General features: G+C 49.3%; 1 protein-coding gene across 1 annotated transcript in view; it reads left to right on the top strand.

Annotated features, from left to right (window-relative positions):
* The window catches only part of TLL2 (tolloid like 2), a 114,937-nt gene that overhangs the window by 5,878 nt on the left and 91,183 nt on the right, over positions 1–17,876 (top strand). The window contains exon 2 of the mRNA XM_036265529.1: positions 11,615–11,725. Coding sequence (XP_036121422.1) covers positions 11,615–11,725 — 111 coding nt within the window. The remainder of the gene's footprint in view (positions 1–11,614; positions 11,726–17,876) is intronic.

A 17,876-nucleotide genomic window follows, 5' to 3' on the forward strand; every position in this document is an offset into this window, starting at 1 on the left:
GTGCCACCCAGACCTCAGCCCTGTCCCTGGGAGCTTCTAGCTCAGGGTGTGGCATCTTTAGCAGGAAAATGCTCCTGATGGCAGCTGAATGTAGACAGGTCATGACGCAGGTTGTCTCTTTTAGCGCCTCCTGTGGTCAGTTCTGGACCTGCCACTTTCATGGAACTCACCGTCCTGGGCCATGCTGTTTGAGCTCCTGGCTCTTCCCTGCCCGTTTGTTTTGGACCCAGGCTTTGGAATCAGGCCGACTTAGGTTTTCCTTCTTGGCTGTCACTTACTAGCTTAGTTAGAGGTTGAGCAATCCTTCATCCTAGAGCCTCAGCTTCCTGGTTTAGATAATGCGGTTAATAGAAACTCCTGTTTCGCAGGCTTGTTCTATGCTGAGCACTCGATGAATGTGAAATACTGCTATAATTTTGTGGCCCCTGAGGAACCTGTCATGTGCAAAAAGGGTGCAGATTACACTGAATCACATGCACAGCCCCACTTTCCACCCCGTGGGAGGGCCCAGGTGTCACCGGGCGGACCTGCAGGCCGCCTGCCCAGGTTCACACCCTGGCCCTGCCACTTCATGGCTGTGGGCCTGCCTAAGCTGTCTGCGTTTCAGTTTCCTCGTCTATGAAATGTCTACGAACATCTACCACAGAGCATCATTATGAGTATAAATGAGCGAATATAGACAAAACACTTAGAATAGAGCCTGGAATATGGCAGAAAGTCAGTAAATAATATTGTTTTTACCATTATCATCTCACACTAATCCAGCAAAGTTTCTAAGGGACAGGAAACCAAGTATCTGAACAACTGAAGCTCTGTGATATTTTCAGAGTTTTATGTTTCCCAGTGATGTCAATGCAGAGAGCTCCTCTATATCCAGAGACCTTGGTCTAAAATCCAAGGTCTCTGCATCGGCCATGAATCCCGCTGGCTATATTGAGGTTAAGCTGGGGTGGCAGGTTCCACGTCCTGCAAGCCAACCAGGTGTCTGGGCCCCACCTGAGAAGCCAGCCCCTGACTGCGGAAGGTCCTTGAGTAATGTCGTTTCATTCAACGTCATTTTGTTGTATGATGTTGATGAGATGCCGTAGGAACTTAACTCTTGTTTACATCAATCAGCCTGTGGTAAAATTGGTTTCGTTATATGGCGTTTCGCCACAGTTCCAAGAACGTACCAAGAATGTTAAGGGAGGACTTGCTGTATTTGGAGATGTGTGAATGGTGTCCTGAGCCCCCGTTCAGCCAACGGCTTCGCCCAGCCACTCCCCTCTCCTCCAGCCTCAGGTTCCAGACGCTGAGGTGTGACCCGGACTGGGGCTCACTTCACATTTGATGGTGGCACCCAATGGTTGCAACCTTGCCTTAGAGCAGCGGTTCTCAACCTGTGGGTCGTGACCCCTTTGGGGGTCGAACGACCCTTTCACAGGGGTCACCTAAGACATAACAGTAGCAAAATTACAGTTATGAAGTAGCAACAAAAATAATTTTATGGTTGGGGGTGACCACAACATGAGGAACTGTATTAAAGGGTCGTGGCACTAGGAAGGTTGAGAACACTGCCTTAGAGCTCTGGGTGACATCTGATGGTTTACTACGCTCTTTTCCTGTCCCCTCCACTGGTCTCTCAGCCAGGAGGTGGGCATGGCAGGACGTGGTCGGTGTGCTTGCACAGGGGAGAGGCTGGGCTGGGACCCACACAGGACACTGGACTTGTAAGTGGTGGGACAGGCTCCTCACACTCTGTTCTCCCCTCTGAGTACGAGGCCTCTCTGTCCCTGGAACCGCTCCCCTTCTCCTGGCTCCCGCCACACAGCCCACGCGCCCTGCTTGCTGCCCAGCTGGAGGCATCAGGCAGCCGGTGGCGTGTAGCCTGTCTGCCCTCACCACCTGTGTGGTTTTGACTAAGCTTCTAAACCTCTGTGCCTGAGTGTCCTCATCTGGAATATGGGAATGATATTTAAACCCATCTAATAGGTTTGTTTGAGGGCGGATGGGAGCAGTGAACACGAAGTGTTTAGCAAGCAGCCATTAATTCTTTCTTCTCCTCCTTGCTAGTGTTGTTATTATTACTCCTATTAGTATTCCCCGTTTAAGAATGTCCCTGTAAGTGACACTCTCTCAGGGGCCTGTGTGTGCTTATCTCTCCTTCTCAGGGCTACAGAGAGTCTCTTGGGATCCCTAGCTTGTGGCAAGTGGTAATTTATTGCTCCACCGCTCGATTGCTCTCATCCATGAAGCAGGGAGAGCATGACAGGTGAACCAAATGCACAGAAGCAGGTTTCTCATGGTATCCTCTTAGCCTGCTCACAACACAGTTCTGCCTGGATGCAAACGTAGCAACAGGAACCGAGCTTTCGTGCTGATTGGTTCCAGACCTGTCTGTGATCACACCATCCTCTAACTACTTCTGTCAATTACCAATAGATACTCTCAAGCTCGCTTGCCCCAGCCCTTGAGTGTTGACGTTCACCCCAAGTCCGCCTGCTCCACCAGCTGGGCCACTTATCTCCCAGCCCATCCTGCAATTTGCACGAGCTGCCTCCCCTTCCTCCCACCTGGGTTACTGGCCTTGAATTGATGTGAGTCCCATGTGAGCCAGTTTCCCACAGGAGCAGGCTGCCTTCCTCCCTGACTTTCCTTCGTGTCCCTCCGTCAGTTCTCCTTCCTGCTGAACTGGCACTGGTTTTCCCTGCCCTTCCCCTGGGCTGAGTCTGCACGGCTCACTGAGGGCTGGGCTGCATGGTGGCAGCTACCAGGTGATACCAGAGTCAACCCGGGTGCTTAGGACAGAAACCCAAGTACCATGCTGCACACCTGCCTCTCCCTTCCCCTCTCACACCATCCAACCCAAATCCTGCCCATTCTACCAAATTTGAGTCCATCCACTTCTGTCTTCACTGCCAGTGTTTGGTCCAAGCCTCCACCAGCGCTTATGTGTGTTCCTGCAGCAGTGCCCGGCCCCTCTTGCCTCCTGCAGTCTGTTTTCCATGTTGCCGGCAGAGTGATCTTTTGGAGATGTACATCTGATCATGTTGGCAAAATCCATTCCACTTAGGACCCATTAATGACTTCCTATTGCACTTGGGATGGGGGCAGAAGCAGACCCTGCCCCTCCCCTTCCTCCAGCCTCCTCCCCTTCCCTGCCATGCTCCACCTCCCACAGCCGCTGCCTGCTGGAAGGGCCTCCGGACTGTCCACCTGGTCAGCTCCAGCTCACCCTCTAGCACTCGCCTTTCATGTCCTTTCCCCCGAGGCTGCGCAGGCCCTGATTTCAATGAGGGCCCTTCTCTTAAACCTCTCGTCACCTTGGTCTCCCTGCATGGCATTTTTTACATAACTGGGTACAGTCACTGGTGTGATTACTTGCTCAACCTCTGTCACCACATTAGACAACAAGCTCCAAGGGGTAGAAACTAGACTTGTTTGGTTTCCCAGTCACCAGCACAGTGCCTGGCACACAGTGGGTGCTCAGCCAATATTTGTCAAGTGGAAAACTGAGCAGATGAGATCACATGCAGATAAAGAAATGGTAGCAGTCACTGTAAGACAGTCAAGAAGGCTTCCTGGTGAGAAGGCTGGTAAACCCCGAGCTTGTCCTGGAAGGATGGATGGGATGTGGAGAAGGTGGGGTGCAGGGGAAGACACAGTGTGAGCCAAAGTGAGGCAGCAGGACTACATGTGATGTCTGGAGCTGGAGGGTTTCTTTGGTTTACTCTGCAGAGAAGTAAAGAGGCTTAGAACAGTGCGTATTTACAGCGTCCCTTAAACCCTGGCCAGTGTGGGTCTCAGGTTCGATTCCTCATCGAGGGCACCTACCTAGGTTGTAGGTTCGATCCCCACCCTGGTCAGGGCACTTGTGGGAGACAGCCATTCGATGTGTTTCTTTCACATTGATGTCTCTCTCTCTTTCCCTCCCTTCCGCTCTCTCTAAAAAAATCAATGGAAAAAAATATCCTTGGGTGATGATTAAAAAACAAAATATCCCTTAAGAAATGGGGAGCTATTGATGGTTTTTGAGCAGAGGGAGATGAAAACATCAGTGTGAGAGAGAAACACCAATCAGCTGATCCCTGCATGCCCCGCAGTGGGGATCGAGCCCTCCATCTGGGCATGTGCTCTCACGGGGAATCGAACCAGGACCTCTCAGTCCATGGGATGATGCTCAATCCACTGGCCGGGCAAAATAATTGTTTTAAGTTACACAGCTAAGACAAATACACTTGAGAACAGAAAATATAGAGAGCAAGAGTAAAAATTTCTAGTAATTCCATTGCCTAGAAGTAATTGTTAACATTTTTGTTGTGCATTCTTCCCAATTTTTGTATGCATGTTTATATTTTTAAAAATGCTGTATGTACCACTTTGAACCTGCTTGTACCATGAACCTCTTTCTATGACAGTAAAGATGCTTATGTGATAAAGGTACTTGTATAACATCAATTTTAATGGTTTTGTACACCACTGAATAGAGGCACTATAATTAATTTAATCAATCCCCTGTTGTCGGACATGTAGATTGTTTCCCCAATCATTTTCTTTCGCTTTTATAAACAATGATGCTGGAGTCATCCTTGTTGCTAGATGTGTATTTTGAATTATTTCTTTAGAAAAATTTCCTACATGCAGAATTTCTGGGTCAAAAGTATAGATGCTTTTAGGGCTTCTGGTTCTTCTTTTTAAAGTGCCCTTCAAAATTTTTTGTTTCTTTATACTCCCCTTAAGATGATCATTTTGTATTCTAGTTTTAAAAGTCTTTGCTGATTAAATAAGAAAAAAAATATTTTGCTATCTGTTTAATCTGTATTTGTATTGTAATTGTATCAATTCCTCAAATGATTTTGAACTTTTAAAAGTATGTTTTGACCATTTGTGTTTCCTTTGATGTTCATTTCCTGCTGTGTGCTCCCCCTTCTGTTTGTGCTCTTGTGTTTTTTAATTGGACGTTCATTTTTTAACATTTTTGTAGGGACTCTTAAATATTAAGGGCTCCAACTTCTTACCTGTCATGTTTGTCATTTTGTGCCCAATGAATTGTGGAGAGATTTTTAAAAAGCAGAAATCTTTAGTACCACACTATTCACTTTTTCCACCGAGATGATTGCAGGGCTGTGTCAGTTAAGCTGAGGTTCAATTGCTGGTAACGGACCCAAGCTAATTGGCTGTGTCCATTAGAGTCCAGTTGGGAGACTGAAACCACACCAGTAATTTGAAATTTTAATATAAAGGGTTATTAACTGGCAAAGGGGACAGGCTGCTAAAGGAGGTAGGAGAACTCTGAAGACAACAGAAATAGCAGGTGTAGGGAGCAGCTACTAGGGAAGGAATAAACGTGACAGAGGCCTCCCTCCCCGCTCCCCTCACTGGGCTGAAATTCTGACTTCACAGGAGAAGGTGTGGCTGTGGCCCAGTGGAGGTCGGGGAAGGTCGCCAAGATGCTGCAGGAAAAGGCTGGTCCGGGAACTTCCCACCGGAGGACTGGCAGACTTTGAAGGGCGGGCACCTATGGGTCACTGCTGGCAGACACCCTAGGAGTGAGAAAGAGGAGACCCCCAGAACCAGTAAGAAGTCCCTTCCTCCCACAGTATCCTCCCTCTAGTGCCCTCTGCTGACAGAGCCTGGTGTGCCGCTGACAAAGGAGATCCAGATCCAGCATCACAAAGCATGGCTAAGGAGAGTAGATTTCGAGCCGAGAGGCACCAGCTGGAACATTGGCTCCAGCAAGCTGGAAGTTTCTTTCTCACCTCAAAGCCCGGACGTCTGCCGGGAAGGGCGAATGTGGCGGCTCCACTCCAGAAGGTCCGCTCTCCTTTCAGGCTGAGACCTTGTCCCCAGGGCCCAAGCTGGTAACCAGGATTCAGACCATCACAAACACAGTCTAGACATGGAAGGCATGGGAAATAAAAGGGGCAAAGGCTATGTGAAGAGAAGTTTCCCAGGAAAGGCCACTTGTCACCTGCTTTCATCTAATGGGCCAGAACTCAGGCACATGGCCACAGACAGCTAGATGGGAGTCTGGGAAGTCTTTCTTCTGGAAGGCCTGGAACTGGACCCAGAGGTCCTGTTACTATGGGAGAGGGAGAAAAGGCACTGGTAGATAGTATGCAGTCTCGGCCACGTGGGCTAAACTTGCCGAATCTTTGCCAAGAAACATAGTCAAAATGGTGATAGGCCCATTATCGTGAACTGAGCGTAAACCAGCTACACAAAGTAATAGCTTAGAGTAGAATCTTGTAGAATGCTCAAGCTTGAAGAAGCCCTTGGGATTATTTAAGTTTTTATGTTCCCTGTGAGAACCCGGAGCGCCTGGGAGGGGCGGTTCCTCACCCAGGGTCACATGGGCAGCAGCTGAGCGGGATCCCAGGTGTCCTCTGCTCTCCACTCGGTGTATCTTCCCACCCTTTGCGGTGCTTAGGGTCTCCGGTGGCCCGTCTTCAGAATGCGTCCCACAGAGTCGCACTGGTACCCGGTGGCTCTAGGAGAGGTCACTCCACAGTGGAGGGATTAGGGCTTGGGAGATGTGCCTGGGCCTGGAATCAGACATATAAGATGCAAAATTAGAGCCCAAGACACCTCTGGCTTTTAGGACCTAAACTGCACCCTTCTGTCCATGACTGAGTGGAGGCTGTGTGAGCTCAGGCTGTGGGAATGCGGCAGGTTGAGAGCAATGAGTCTTGTTCTTCTGGAATCGAGCAGTGAAAAGTGTCCTCTTCGGCCAAAGTAGCCGTTCACTTTACCCGTCAGAATCCCATCTTTCTGTGCAGACTGACAACCCTCAGAAGAGGGGGTGGCGGGGGGAGGGAAGAGAGAAACCCCAGAACTTATGTGCATGTACGCATAACCAATGGACATGGACAGCAAAGCCGGGAACAGGGCGGGGGGGATGGGGAGGAGGGTGTCAATGGGGTTAAAAAGGAGAAACATCTGTAACAAAAATACAAAAAAAAAAAAAAAAAGAAGCCCATCTTTCTATTTAGCTATGAAAATTACGGACCGATTTTCTTAGAACAGCTGTTTGAGCCAGGGTCCCAGTAGGAAACAGACTTGACCCCAGATGTTTCAGAGGAAGAAACTGTAAGGAAGGGACTACTTACAGAGGCAGGGTTATGGGAACAAAGAGAGACTAGCAAGCTCCCCTTGTGGCAGAAGGGACAGGGAGGGAGCCGTGTCACAGGAGCGGGAGCCCTCGGGAGGGCGGTGGCGGAGGGATGTGACTGCCGCAGGAGACCCCACACCGAAGCAGGAAGAAGTGCCTGCCTCTCGTTCTCCTCTTCCCTCTGATCCGCCAGAGTCCTCGGGTAGACTGCAGCCAGAGGCCAGAGGGAAGTGGAGGATGGTCACAGGCTCAGCCTTCCTGGGCCCAGAGAGGGTGGAGAGTAAGTATAAAAAGAATAACCTCAATCATAGCATGGGACTTGCCACACATATTCATTTACATGGATGAAAACATTTTTAGTGTCTTTACAACATACATTAGTAAATGGCCAGTGTGTGGCACCTTTGATGCCACTCCTCTTCCATGCCAGTAGCAGACAAGGCTAATTGATCGTGGCTCTTGCCTGTGGGTCCAGGAAGTGCTCACAGACACATCACCAGTTGAGTGGGGTTGGCACGTGAGAGGAAACCTATTTGGAGCTATAAAACTTAACTAAATAGGCTTGCAAGTGTGGCTACTGCTCATGCTAATAGGGCGGGCAATCTTTTCTTTCTGGGAAATTAGCTGAATAGGTATTTCTTAAGCCAAGGGAGTGCTGCTTGGAAAGCCACGCTGTGGCCTGTTCTGCAGTGTATTGGTGCAACCATATCGTGATATAGATGAAGAGTCAAGGCGGGGGGCGTATCTGCCTTGAGCAAGATGGCCACCAGCCCAGGCACCAGCCAGATGCTCGTGGCTCATCTGTAAAATAGGATGATGCCAGCCAAGGTGGAAGGCGGGGTTGGGGTTCTCTTGAGCTGAGTCACAATGTCATACCCAGCTGTGCTTGGCGCTCTCCTAGGTCCTGATTGACCTATAGCTCCTCAGGTCCTGTTGTGTTTCTGGTGTGCACTCTTGGACCCAAGTTTAGGCTTTAAGTGGTTTTGAATAAAATATCCTTAGCTGCAACAAATGGGCAATGGATTATGGATGTTGTCAGCATGGTGTAAGGCACAGATAGCAAATAGGTCTCAACTCATTTGCCAGTTCTATCATTTGTGCTGGTGCTCTGGAGCACTGTGTTGAGATGGATTTGAAGGCTGTGTCCAGGTTCAGTGGACAGGAGGGCCATTATCCATTAGGGATATATACCCTGGGGGACAAGGGTAAGGGGGGTACATGGTTAGTTCATATTTATCATTCCTGCTAAAAGGGAAGAACACTGGTATAGAGTCAGCAGACATGGCCTCTTGGTGCAATATTTTGAGCAAGTAATTTAACCTTCTTGGGCCTCAGTTTCCTCATATGAAAAATAGGGACATTGCTCAGGTGACTTTTAAACTCTCTCCACCTTAGAAGTCCCATGATTCAAATTAGTTTTTAAAGTCTTCAAGGTAAAACATGAAACAAATCTGTTAGATCCAATTAAAATCATTCCAGCTCCCCACTCCACTCTGCCATATGCTTGCGTAACTAAGCTCTCTTTCCCCTGTGAAGGCCACTTCCCCAGGCTGGAGCAGCTGGAGACCTTGGAGACAGGAGGCCTCCCATACTAAACAGATCCGACTCTTTCATCTCAACCAAAAGATCCAGGAGGCATGATTCCCATCTCGCCCTGTTTCCTCTCCCCAGTCCTCCTCCAGCCTGCACCTCTCCCCTCCTGCTCTGCAAATGTGCCTGAATGCAGGGTTCTGAAATTTAGGTTCATGGTTTCAAAGTTCATGGTCCTGAGAATAAACAAAAAAACTATTGTGGTTGCATAGAGCTGTGGACCCCATTAACACCACCCCATGAATATTTATAGCATGAAACTACAAAAGAACATAGAGGCCATATTGTATTTCCTAGAACTTTCTTTCCACGGGGCCCTTTCTCTGGGGGTCACTTTGCTTATTTAGTTGCACACTTTAAGCCGATTAACTTTTTACTAAAAAAAACCCCTCCCTGTTTGTTTGTACATACACTCCCTTGACAAAGATTCACAGAAAACTGCTTTAAACCTGTTAAATCCCTCTGCTGGAAACGACGTGCACTCGGTGTGTCTCTGGGCAGGATTTCCCTGTGACCCCCGGCCCCTGCCCTCGGCCCACCTCCGCCGGCCTGAGAGGAATCCCAGTGGCTCGGCTGCTCCACATTTCGTTCCTCCAGCAACCTCGGCTCATTTCTAGGTGACTGTCTCCTGGAGCGTTAGTGGGGCCCTCCCCGAGTGGCTTGTTATTGGGGTGGACAAACAGCAGGCCCTGGCTGGATACTCTACGCGTCACTGACAGAAATGGTCGGGAAATCAAGCATTAGAGCTGCAGAGACTTCAGAGACCATGGGCTCCACTGGTCTCCAAACTCCAGTTTGTGTGAGTCACCTGGGCAGGAATTTAACATGCCTATTTCTGGGATCTGTCCCCAGAGATTCTGATTTTATAAATCTGGGTTGGGGCCTGGGGATCTGCAAATAGACACTCTCCTTACACTTCTAACACAAGTGGTTTGTGGACCATGCTTGAAAAATACTGTGCTGGTTCAGCTGTCTCATTGACTGTGTGAAGAAAAGGCCACCAGAGGGGAAAGTCACTGGCCCCATGTCACACCGGCGTCCAAGCCCCCTCTTCCCCAGTACAGACTGGGCCCAGGTTCCATACTGCTTGACTTTGGGCTGTTCGTGCCGGAGCAGCTCTTCCGTGCAACGTTTGTGATCAGTCCCTCAGTGGGAAGCTGACTGAAAAACAAGGCACCTGCAGGCCCAACCTGTAAGTGTCGAAATGAAAATCTGCAAATGGCCCGACTGGTGGGGGTGAGATGAGGTAAGGTGAAGACCTGCTGGAGGTCACTCCCTAAGTTCAGGTCTCTGTTGGTTTTGGAGTGAGCCAGAAGGGTGTCCTCAAGCAGTGTCAGCCTCTTGATCTCTGGGTGCCAGGAAACCGAGCCTTCAGTAAGTTGCCATTTTATTTGGTTGATGGTTTACTTTGCTGTGCAGAAGCTTTTTAGTTTGATGTATTCCCACTGGTTTATTTTTGTTTTTGTTGCTTTTGTTGTCAGATTCAAAAAATCATTGCCAAGACCCATGTCAAGGAACTTACTACCTACATTTTCTTCTAGTTTCATGGTTTCAGGTCTTATGTTCAAGTTTTTAATCCATTTTGAGATAATTGTTGTGTGTGGTGTAAAACAAAGGCCCCATTTCATTCTTTTGCACGTGGCTGTCCAACTTTTCTAACACTGTTTACTGAAGAAACTGTCCTTTCTCTATTGTATATTCTTGGCTCTTTCATTGTAAGTTAATTTCTGGGCTCTCTATTCTGTCCCATTGATGTATGTGTCTGTTTTTATGCTGATATCATACCATTTTAATTACTATAGCTTTGTAATATAGTTTGAAGTCAGGGAGTGTGACGCTTCCATGCTCAAATATTTAAAAAAAAAGAAACCTTATCTCTCTTGTAGTACCTCGTCAAACACAGCAAATAGTGACCAAGGCATGCAGCTGACATTCTGACTTCCAGTGTCTTCACTTAAAGCCATAAGCTCATTTAGTTCATCTTCTGCCTTTCAGGCTAATGCAGGCAATAGTATTACCAAATACTTTATCACTGCATAATATAAATCACTTTCCTCCAGCTTGTAGTGACAATTTCCTTGACACATACTGGGTGGCCCAAAGACAATGTATTTTTGTTACAGTGGTATACCACTTTTGATAGCAATTTCTGTATTAGTCAGGATAAAGAGCTTATGCTTCAGTAACAAACAGCACCAACTCTCAGAGACTTATAACAAATAACAGTTTTTGTTTTCCTCATTTATGCTACATACCCATCTTAATTAGCCATCCCTCTGCTCCACATCATCTTTGCTCCAGAACCCAGGGTGACAGAGTGGCCCCCATCTGGAACATTGCTTGTCTTCTGGAAAATGGAAAAGAGGACGTGGAGAATCATGCACTAGCTCTTCAAGCTTCCTCCTGTGCTTAATTAGTCAGAGCAGGTAAAATGGTCTTCCTGATATCAGTGGGGCAGGGAAATAGAACTTTCCCCCAGGGAAGGACAGCAAATATTGTGAACAGTAGTGTCATTTACCACATTATGCTTTTTCATTTATATCCTGGGACTCTGAAGAAGAGAGACAGCTGTCTTGATCGTGGTGGTTTTGCCCAGAGCTGCCTACAGCTAGAGAAAGACAGGGAGTGCCTGGCCGGTGTGGCTCAGTGGATTGAGTGTCTCCCGTGGACTGGGAAAGACAGGGAGACCCTTCAAAATACCTTACACACCTAGGCCCTTGATCTTTATGGCAGTTGACCCAAGCCCTATGACTCTGATACACAGAATTATTACCTGTTGTTTCTCCTTCTCTGCCAGCCCTATGTCAGGATGAAATTGCACTGGATGAGCTGTCTTTTCTAGAGTATGCTACCCAACACCCAGTGCCTTCTGGGGCATTAGTAAGTCCATTTCTGACCAGCTTAAATGGACCCATTTATGTTTTTTCTTCCCAGCTGTCTTTTGGGGAGACATTGCCCTAGATGAAGAAGATTTGAAGTTATTTCATATCGATAAGACCCGAGACTGGATCAAGCAGTCAGTTGGGGAAACGGGACATCGAACAGGTAAGTACTGCATCCCCCCTCTCCCCTGCCCCAGAGGGAGGGTCAGGGACTCACCAGGGGTAGATGGACCACAGGTCCTCAGGGTTTGACCTGTCAGTTCATTGCCCACCTGTCTGTGGAGAACCCAAGGCTGCGCAGCTGGAGCCCCAAGAGTGCTGATCCTCGTGAGGAAGTCCCGCCTGCCTGTCTCCCACTCTCCTCCTTGCCTCCGCCTCGGGGTGAATGGTCATGGGACTGATCTCTCGGGTGCTTCCCACCCCTCTGCCCATTTTGCTCAGACACCCCAGCTCTGGAATCACCTTCTCAGAAGCAGCCTGTGGGGCCGGGCTGTGGGCTGGTGTGGGGACCATGGTGTGTCTTTGGTGACTAGTGCTCACGTGTGCCTGATGCTGCTGTCTGCTCCCTGAGACTCCTCCCCACCCTCTTTTCCTTTTCTAAGGCTTTTAAAAAATTACTCTGATAAGAACACAATGTGAGATTTACCCTCAACAAATTTTATTTATTTATTCATTTATTTTACCCTCACCCAAGGACATTTTTGCTCTTATCTTCAGATAGAGCGGGAGGGAGAGAAGGGGGAAGAGAGAGAGAGAAACATCGATGTGAGAGAGACACATCGACTGGTTGCTACCCACATGACGTCAGCCAGGGCCAGGGACAAACTGCAAACGAGGTATGTGTCCTTGGCAGGAACCGAACCCGGTCTCTCTGGTCCGCGGGCCGACGCTCTAACCGCTGAGCCAAACCGGCCAGGGCACCCTCAACAAGTTTTTAAGTGTACAAACAGTGTTAGGAACTGCAGACGCCGAGTGGCGCAGCAATCTCCAGGGCTTACTCATCTTGTGAACCCGAAGCTTTATACCCTTGTTCTGAGCACCTGCCGTGAGCCAAGTGCAGTGCTGGAGAACGAAGAATAAGACATGATCTCTGCCTTCATAATGACCGTTCACACCAGGCAGACAGAGTTTAGACCTGGACAAGCTCTCTGACATCTAACATCTGTAAAACAGGGCTGAAACCAACACTCACTCCATAAGGGGTTGGGAGGGTCAACTCCAAGGCTAATGGTGCCTGTCACATAACACTTCTTCAGGCAGTGGCAGACACTGTCACCACGGTGCTCCCAGTCTAGTGGGCCGGGATTGAAATGTAAATAAACGAATTCCTCCTGGCAAGTGCTGCAGTGAACCAAGAGCAGTGGGAAGGGGAAGAGGGAGTGGAGAAGCCTAAGCAGGTGAGCCAAAAGAGGCATCATGGGAATGGGCATTCTTGTGTTGTGTCTTGAAGGATGAGTAGGAGTTTCTTAGGTGAAGAATCAAGAAAGGCATTTCAGGCTGAGGGGAAGCTGTGTGCAAAGTCAGGGAGTATGAGGGGGTCTGTCTTCATCTGGGGAACAGAAGAAAGGTGTGGTCACTGGAGGGTGGCTCTTTGGGGTAGGTTGTGGTAGAGACAGTTACCTGGAGAGGTTGGCTGGGGTACATGGTAAAGGTGCCTGTCGGAGGGGTGGGTGGGAACATGCCCATAGTTGGGGCAACTCCCAGGAAGCCCAGTGCCTGTTGAGCTAATGAGCTGGGACTTTCCTGTGTGGGCTGCAAGGGTCCTGCCCAAGGCTTCTGAATCGGAGGGCGATGTGACCTGCTGAGCTTTCCCTGAGGTGACTTTGGTGGAGTCCTCTCTCCCACTGCTCTCCACAGCCCAGCAGCTGCCCCGAGGATGCTGGTTCCTGGCTGTAAGCTTGGGCTGTGCCACCATGCTGCTTGCTGGTGGTGGGGCGTGGGGGTTGTCAGGCAACCCCTTCCCCACTGCTGATGCACTTGGTGGCATCCAGAACGTTCCTCACGCCTTTGGTGCCTTGCGAGGCTCCGCGGTTCCGCTAAAGCTGATTCACTAATTCTTTGCTTCGTCATTTCCTGCCACAAAAGACTCTGGGACCTGTATCCACCTGGGAGGGAAGGAGGAGAATACACTGTATTCATGTTGTTGGCTGTGGTCTCCATTCATTTATTCACTCACTCGTTGAAACCTCTCCTGAGTGTCGACTTTGTACCAGGTCTTGTGTTAAATCCTGAGAAGGTACCAATTGGGGTTTCTCTTCTTAAGGATTCACCAGGTGGTGGATGAAGTAGGTGCAGAAACCAAAAAAGTACTGAAGAGTTAGAGGTGGGTGGGGAGGGGTCCCAGGAAGCACAGGGGCCGTGGGCACACTCAGAACTGGGGACATGACTAAGAGGCGAGTCGGAAAGGCTTCCCGGAGGAGGGGCTCCTGGGGAGAGGGAGGAGCTTGCCAGGCTGGGGAGTAAGGAGTCAGAGCACAGAGAAGGACATCCCAGACCGAGGGGGGCTGCTCCCTGCGGTGGGAGCGGGCGCTGGGAAATGGGACAGCGGTCACCACTGAGGAGGTCCCGTGGCCTCCTCCTAGTGCAGTGTTCAGGTCCCTCTTTCTGTGGGCGGGGTGGGTGGGAATGTGCTCGGAGGGGGGCCAACTCCCATGGCCCATGAGGATGGCCAGCAGCTACAGGGACAAGGCCACGTCCTGGGCTCCCAGCTCCCCACAAGGGTGGGGGCGCTGAGGGGAGAGCAAGAGGGCAAAGGTTGTCAGGAGGTCAGGGGGCCCTTGCCAGGGGCTGGGCGGAGGGCGGAGCAGTTAGGCACGTCTGAGCTTCTTTCCGGTGTCTGGTCCTACGACTCTCATTCCTTAGGATTTTGGGGACCTCTTATGTACAGTTTGAAAAGTTTATTCAAGTTTGAAATGGGGTTTGAGAAACCAAGTGATCCTGACAGCAGCATACACAACCTTCACTGAGTACTACCAGAAGGAAGCATCTGCTCATGATTCCACCAGCTTCTTACCTGGAGGCCTGGGGAGGTGGACCTCATCATGATCTTTGTGTGGTTAAAAGTATTTTCAACTATTTTTTGCATTATTACTTAAAAGCAGTGAACTTCAAATATCTCAAACATATGATATAATGAGCTTTTACATATGTCCGTGTGACCACCACCCAGACCAAGGTGTCGGACATTTTCAGAACCCCCGAGGCTCCCGTATGTCCCCTCCCATCGGTGCCCATCCCACCGTAGCCGCCAGTCTGACCTCTGTACTGCAGATTCTTCTCACCCACATCAGGAGCCACGCAGGACGTGTTGTTTGATGTCCCTTCTCACTCAGCTCTCTGCTGTGACATCCCCCACACCGCGAATGAAGCTGTACTAGTTTGTTCTCTTTCATCGTCGTGTGGTATTCTGTTGTGTGAATGTACCTCGTATATATATATCCTTAAATTCACAGACATTGGGGCAGTTCACAGTTTTTGGCTACGATAAAGATGCTGCTGGCATTTCTGGACTTATCTTCGGTGGACACCAGCCCTCACTTCCGCTGGGCATAGACCCAGTAGAATTGCTGGGTCACAGGGTGTGTATACGTTTAGCTTGGGCAGATACTGTCCAGCAGATCTCCAAAGTGGCTGCACCCATTTACACTCTGCGTGGGTACATACTGATTTGGAAAGCGGAGGTGGGGGTGTCCATGTAGGATCCAATGAAGCCTTTTGGGTCTTGGTCTTTTCAGCTTGGGGACCTGCCACTCTCTGGGCCAACACAGCATTCAGTTGACACCCATATACCATCATGGGACACCCTATCCGCAGGGGGACCTGCCATGGCACAGCATAGGGGCCCAGGCGTGGCACATGTGAGATCCCCCAGGGAGGGGCCAGGAGGGGCCAGCCCCCATGCGGGCTGTTCCCCAGCTGCCGGAGCGGGGCCAGTCCAGAAGCTTGCCCGAGGATGCCACAGTGAAGGGAAGCCTAGCAGCCCTGCCTTCACCTCCCTTGCGGCCCTGCCCCCGTGATTTTCAACCCCTTTCATCTCATGGTACACATACACTAATTACTAAAATTCTGCAGCACACCAAAAAATTCATTACATTTTTTGCCGATCTGACACACGCACAAAAAAGCACAATTTTGATTCATTCATACCGGATGGCTATTGTTGTATTGGCTGTTGTCATTTTTTTATTTGACCGTTTAAAAAGGTCAGTGCCCCAACTAAATAGCCAGGTACTGCTTGTTTTAAAAATTCTGCGGTGCACAGGCCATGTGGTCTAAGAACTTGCGAGCCTGTTTTCTCTTTCCTTCTCCCCTATGAGCTGAGAGAGAGCAGAGTCTGTCATATTAAGCTTCAGGTCCCCCAGAGGTGGCCCAGCTCCTGTTACCTGGAAGGCACTGCCCAGCACTGGTGGAGGAGGGACAAGGAACAGGTAGACCAAGACTTTCCAGACCCCGGAGCCCTCTCCCAGGGGCCTAAGAGATGAAGAGCTCCAACAGGAGCATGGTCACAGTCATGGGCTTTTGGGTCAGACTGCCTGGGCTTGAATCCTTGAGCTGGGCCTCAGTTTCTTCATCTGTCAAATGGGAATAGTAACGTTCTGAGGACAAAAAGAAAGAATATATGTTAAGTGCCTAGCACAGTGTCTGGCACATAATAAATGCTCAGTAATATCAACCTTGCCTCTTCTTTCTTCTCCTCCTCCCCCTCCCCCACTTCATAGTAGTAGTATTTGCAGGAAGACCGCTGGCCGGGGAGGCCTTAAAGTTAAAGTGGAGAACATTGGGGCCAGGGCCTGAGGCCTTTGAAACGTGTACCTACCTGGTGTTGCTTCCTTCCCAAGCTTGGGGTGTGTGGGTGTGTGTGTGGGTGTGTGTGTGTGTGTGTATATATATTTTTTCCCAGTGTGTTTTTCTGGCAAGGTAATTTTTATCCTGATTACTTTCCTCTGAGGGCCAAGAGTACTTTGCCTCTATCTAGAATAGTTATTTTATTTTCAGAGTGGGAATAGTTTTATTGTTTTTGCTGATTAAACTAACACTGCCAGTTGTTAAAAAAAAAAAAAAATCTAACAGTTCAAAATTGTAGAAAGTGAAAATCCCCTGTTATCCTGGCCCCAGGGATCCCTGTCATTACCCGTTTGCTGGGTTCCTTCCAGCCTTCCTGCATTCGGGCCATGTGCACACAGCTATTTTAAATATGTAAATGGGATTTTCTCACCACCTCTTATGTAACCTGTGTCTTTCTCTTAACACACCTGACGGACATCTCGTGCAGTACATTGGGGTCCACTGATCTCATCTACAACTCGGCCACAGTTCAGCCAGCTAATCCGTAAAGATGGGCGTGAAGGCCGTTTCCCTTTTTTCCTGCAATGTTTGTTTCCTGTTAGAAACTACTATGAACAATGTTGTGCATAGATCTTTAAACATTTGCTTTTGTTTTATTTTATTTTTTTCCTTTTTTGATTTGAGAGAGAGAGGAAGTGAGAGGGGGAGAGAGTGAGAGAGAACATCGATTGGCCGCCTCCCGCATGCCCCCCACTGGGGATCAGGCCCTCAACCTGGGCATGTGCCCTGACCGGGAATCGAACTGGTGACCTCTTTTTGGTGCGTGGGTCACCGCTCAACCACTGAGCCACACTGGCCAGACCATTTGCTTTGATTTAAAAAAATAAGTGGAAAAGGAACCACACCTTTATTTCTACTTTGTATTTCCAAATGTTTGAAAAGACGTATTCTTAGATATAGGTTGTCTCATTTCCTAGCTTTGGGTTTTGTTGTTGTTTTTGTTTGTTTATTTGTTTTTGGTGGGCTCCAAGGTGAACCCCCAGTGGGGGACGGGACACTGTGCGGCCCCAGAGGCCTCCTTTCCCTGGTTGGTCCTGCAGACTGGAGCTGCTTTCCTGGCTGCAGGGTGAAACAGGTCATTGCGCTGGGAGTGACCTAGTGGGCCCCATTTCCTAGAAGAGCCCAATGTCCCAAACTCAGTGGCAGCACCCAGGTTTCCCATCCCCCAGGCTGTGTGTCCTCCCCTGTGCCAGCCTATCTGCCATGTGCCAGTCAGCAAGAATGGACAGGGTGCATGTGCGCATGCCTTTGCCATCACTGGGAAGCAGGCTGGACTGTTTTTCGCCAAGGGGTGAGCAAGACCTTGTACCCAGGTTTGTTTAAGAGCCTATGCAGGCCACAGAAAAGTCACTGAGGGCTCTGGGACCCCCAGCAGGGAGACCTCACTGTGTACTCAGGGCCCTGGGCTTGGGGTGATTAGTACAAATTAGTCTGCCTGCCTCTAGTTATTCTTTCCCCGCCTTTCCCTG

The sequence above is a fragment of the Molossus molossus genome, unplaced genomic scaffold, assembly GCF_014108415.1.
Source record: "Molossus molossus isolate mMolMol1 unplaced genomic scaffold, mMolMol1.p scaffold_m16_p_17, whole genome shotgun sequence".
NCBI classification, from domain to species: domain Eukaryota; kingdom Metazoa; phylum Chordata; class Mammalia; order Chiroptera; family Molossidae; genus Molossus; species Molossus molossus.